The sequence below is a fragment of the Sinocyclocheilus rhinocerous genome, unplaced genomic scaffold (assembly GCF_001515625.1).
Source record: "Sinocyclocheilus rhinocerous isolate Xijiao unplaced genomic scaffold, SAMN03320098_v1.1 scaffold4545, whole genome shotgun sequence".
NCBI classification, from domain to species: Eukaryota; Metazoa; Chordata; class Actinopteri; order Cypriniformes; family Cyprinidae; genus Sinocyclocheilus; species Sinocyclocheilus rhinocerous.
In genome coordinates this window covers 256,753-261,697 of record NW_015635030.1, presented here as the reverse complement: position 1 = coordinate 261,697, position 4,945 = coordinate 256,753, and the positions used below count along the sequence as shown (strand labels likewise).

The 4,945-nt window shown below is 36.7% G+C and overlaps 1 protein-coding gene across 1 annotated transcript in view; it reads left to right on the top strand.

Moving 5' to 3' along the window:
• The first annotated feature begins 2,660 nt into the window (after positions 1–2,660).
• The window catches only part of LOC107746206 (gamma-glutamyltransferase 5-like), a 19,928-nt gene continuing 17,643 nt past the window's right edge, over positions 2,661–4,945 (top strand). The window contains exon 1 of the mRNA XM_016560327.1: positions 2,661–2,853. Coding sequence (XP_016415813.1) covers positions 2,693–2,853 — 161 coding nt within the window. The 5' untranslated portion in view covers positions 2,661–2,692. The remainder of the gene's footprint in view (positions 2,854–4,945) is intronic.

The window sequence follows — 4,945 nt, the reverse complement described above, 5'->3', positions numbered from 1 at the left end:
CCTCTGCAGCGAATGGGTGCCGTCAGAATGAGAGTCAAAACAGCTGATAAAAACATCACAATAATCCACAAGTAAGCCACATCACTGTGTGAAGTGAAAAGCTGCATGTTTGTAAGAAACAAATCCAACATTAAGGCGTTTTTTACTTAATTAATAATTGTTTCCAGCTAAAATACGAGTCCTTTATCCATAAATTTGCTTTAGAAATAGAAACAAACTCACATTTTTGAGTGAACTATTCCTTTAAGAGTGTTAATTAGAATAGAGTCCTTTATTGAACACAATATTATGCAAATAACCTTTATTTTGTTATATTGCTAATACTGAAATATGTGAATTGTAAGTAATTCAGTCAAATCTTGTTTTCATTTGATCTATATTTTAAGCATAATTCATCAGAAGGGTTCAATCATAAAATCCTAATTAAAGATATTTTATCAATCCCTAAGTGAGACTTGGCAGCAATATCAAACACAAACCACAAAAAAAAAAAAAGTTTTTATATAAACTTGTATAGACTTATCTGATCAAGTACAAAGAAGACCTTATTTGTTTCTTCAGGTACACATGAAGGAGGAATTGTTTGAAATATTTTGCTTTGGGAAATATCTTGCTTTCCTCTATATGGGAAGAAAGAGGTTCACACAATGTAAAAGCTCATGCTATTCATCTTTTCTCGAGAAATGGAAGTAAAGACATATTTCTTCAATAGTATGTGATTCTTCTGACTTAAAGACCTTCCAAGGAAGGCAGCTGTGTGGAGTTCATTTGAAAAAGAGGCAGCTGTGAAAAAAACTAAAACAAATTTACAGTAAATAAGTAAAAATCTCTCTGAATTGCCTTCAGTGTGTCTTCTCTATCAACTTCTGTCAATTTCTCCAGGTTAAGAAAGAAAGGTTTCAAAGGCTCATGTGGACTTGAGGGATGTGACAGACTCTTGCCAATATATATTTTTTCTAATGTGATCAAACTCACCTAAAAACTTTTTTAATGTTATGGTTGTCATCATTCAAGATAGATAAGTAGATTGTGATGAGTTGACTGAAGTGAGTTCACAGACTCTTCTTGCCAAATATGAGTGCAGTATGAGAAATCGTTGAGATGAAATTCTAGGGGAGATGAATACAAGATTATTAGAGTCTTTCTAAGGAATCACACTTCCATAACTGAGATATTAAAGATAGTTTAGCATGTAAGTTTCTAATAAGTACAGGCTATTAACTTACTATTTTTAAAGTTTGATGTAGTTGATGAAGTTCTGTTTGTATACTTTTCATTCTTTAATAACGATGTCTAATGGAATCAAAACTGATAAGTCAGAAGTCAGAAAGAACTTTATTACCAAGTATGTTTACACACACAAGGAAACTGATTTGGCAACAGGAGCTTCCAGTGCAGAAGTACAGACATAGTGCAAATTTACAATAGTGCAGACATACATAGGGATTACAGAGTAGAGATTGAATATAACACTATAAGAAAAACAGAAAATTAAACAATGCACTATATACAAAAGTAGAAATATAGAGGGGAAAAAAACATGTAATTGTTTAAATGAATATACAGGTATGTTATTTACAAGTGTGCATTTTACAAATGTACAATTTTCGGATTCTATGTATAAATATGTCAGTTATGATGGACAATGTATAGTTATGAATGTTTTAATTGTTCAGGCTGAATATATCCTGAACAATTAAAACATTAGGTGAACAATAAAACATTATAACTCAGTTGGGTGCAAATACCAACTAACGTCCTTGAGGGGTGAAAAACAGACTCTTAGCTTTAGTTAATTAATTACTAAATTTGGTTGGTGCTGACTAAATTCGAGAGTTGAAAACAACAAACGGAAAAAAGGGAAAGAAATCATACATACATTTTAGATGTCAACTCCAGTGTCCCGTACTGCTGTTTCTTCTAAAGATTGAATTGCATTTATGTACTGTGGTATTTATGTAATAAAATATATAGTTCTGACTCTAAATTCTAAATTGATAAATGTACAGGAAGTCGTAAACAACGATAAATATAGCACGTGCCTCTCCAACCCGATCTCATGAAAGTGCGTATAAATAGTACGCCAAATAAAAACGAAAACTCGTGGTATTGATACGCAAAAATGGACTTTGGCGTGTATATGCTACGCGATGGGTAGGTTTAGGGTTGTGGGGTAGATGCGTATCATATGCACGCGAAAACTGCGTATTATATGCACGCCAAACCCATGCGTAGCCTATCATACGCACGCCAAAAGACCATTTTTGCGTATCAATACCACGAATTTTCGTTTTTATTTGGCGTACTATTTATACGCATTTTCATGAGACCGGGCTCCCTGAATAATGAAACATATAAACATTTATATAACTTTTTGAAACCATACTTCGGTAGACGCCGTTTTATAAAAGCAAGTGGCAAGGGACTTCATAAAAGTCACAGTACAGTAACTCACGTCTCTACTTGTTTCATGGATTCCTTCGAATGTCATTTCGTGTTCTTCTCTCACACTTCACTGTACAGTTACTGTACTCTCTCAAGTAAGTTTATGAACTTGCACAAGCTTTTCGTTTTTGTGTAAACGCGTCCTAAAGTCACTCAGTCGCGCGACTCTTCTCCGCCCCCCAGCACTCAAAGTCAGTGAGCAGAGCGCGCGTCTCATTCTACCTGCTGAACGCGCGCTGGTCACAGCATGGCCAAATCTCAGTCGAGACGCTGCTGCTTCTGCATACTCGCTTTAGTGTGCTCTGTTGTAATTATCTGCATTTGCATCATTTTAGCCACCAAACAGAAATACGCCTTCACGCACGCTGCTGTTTCTGCGGACTCTGTCAGGTGCTCCAACATCGGCAGGTAAGAAGACATGCGCGTTGTGCTAATTAAGATTTGAAACGTAAGCATGGAAAATATTATATTGAAGCAACACTGACTTTCAGTTCTGTACAATACAGCTGCAGTACAGAGTTAAACTGCATGTCAAGAATATAGAGTGTTTAATATAAAGACGTAATGTTATAAGTATTTCAAACAGTGATTAACAATAAACAACAACGTAGAGAGATAATCAGTTTAAGAGATTAGACAATGCACTTGTACTGATGGATCTTACAGATTTAGAATAACTAGAATTATGACATATAGTAAAAAATGACCAAAAAGTTGAATGTAGAATGAGTCTGTCCAGACTATTGTGTACATACAATCTTGTTGACATTTGATCATTAACATTCTGTGCGTTCTGTGTTAAATATTTTCTGCAACCATTTAAACCCTCTGAGTGATGCTGTAAGAAACCATATCCAAGATCTTTTGTTCTGAGCACTGATTAAACTAACAAGAGCCATAGCATTAGTGACAGCCAAGACCTCCTGCCAGTCAAAACTGGATCAACCAGCTTCACAAAGCCCTGTGGAGAAGTCATGCTCTTAGAATGGCACATTTTTTATCCCTCGTCCACGTTTCCTGCAGTTTGTGCCAAACATACAGAGCGTTTCCTTGTTCACTGTGTGAAATCTTTTATGACCGCATTTCCAAGAACTTGGCTTTGGTGTTTCAGCTGGGGTCACAATTTAACCTGCTCTAAAAGGATTCAGAGAGAAGGTAGTTGAGGTTTCCAGGGCATATCCCGGAGAGAGGAGGCATTTGTCCTCTTTTGGATTAATGTCATGAGATGCTTGGAACTCATTTGCACATTCTGTCAAACAAAAAACATCTGAATGTGAAAGAAGTAAAGAACATTGCGTCTCCACAGACACCCTCGTTACCCACAAACACTGTCTGGCACATCAGTATCTAACAGAGGTTGTTTCTAAAAGGGCTTTTTTTCTCTCTGGCGTGATTATTATGTTGATTACATAAGACATGCACAGTCATTGACACAAAAGCTGTTCATCTGTATTCAACCCCTACAGGGATAAGTAAATACTTTTGCTTGCTCATGCAGACCATGGCAAGTTTTTTACTTGCTTTGCCATTTTTTAAGATGCTTTCTTTTAGATGTTTTATTGTGCTATTTTTATTTACCTACTTTCTTTAGCAGTTACTACATTTAACAATTTCAGGTCAAAAATTAATCTGAACTTTATTTCAGATGTTTCTCCTAAAGAATTTGAAGAAATATTTGAGGTCATATTGAGCACTCTGAGAACATTTTGAGACAATGTTGAGATCAGGAGAAACATCTGAGAAGCGTGAAACTTAGAAAAAAATCTTTACATTTGCATTTAGACAATGTGAATGTTTAGACAATAAAGGACCATAAGCAATTTGTCAGAGAGCCAACAATATGTATAGTTATACAGTGTTAGAGTAGAGGTGAAATGCAGAGAAGATGATGAAAAAGAGTTTTTTTTTTTTTTACTTGTGGAAGAGGTTAGTTTTCAGCTGCTTGTTGAATGGTGGTGTCAATAAATCAGGGGTGCGTTTCCCAAAAGCATTGTTAGCCAACTATGGTCGCAAGTTCCTTTATTACCAACAACAATCTGGTGTTTCCCAAAACCAAAGTTTAAATGAACAACCACAAACAGCATCGCAATCTTATGTAGTTGGAACTACAGCTCTCGACCTGTGGTTAGAAGCATAGTTTGTTATTGTGGACTTAAATAAATCATGTTCCTCTTCAGGAACTCGAGCTGCGTCGGAAACGCTAGGGGAACGCCCTTCAGCGTGACGGGCTCTGAACCTCATGTGTAATCAGACCAATAGATGGGCGAGACGTCACGGGCGGGTGACGTAATGACCAGGAGCTATAAAAGCACGTGCGGTGAGACCAGCGTCAGCTTTTTGTCATTCAGCAAGCGCTCTGTGTGTGTGTGTCAGTCTGATATCTGTTTGTGAGTCTTATTTAGTGTTGTCTGTCACGAAATCTCAAGACAAAACCAGACATCTAAGGCGAGGGCAGGCAGCGTTCAGGCTGTGTGTTCCTCCCTGCCCGCGTTACTTTACG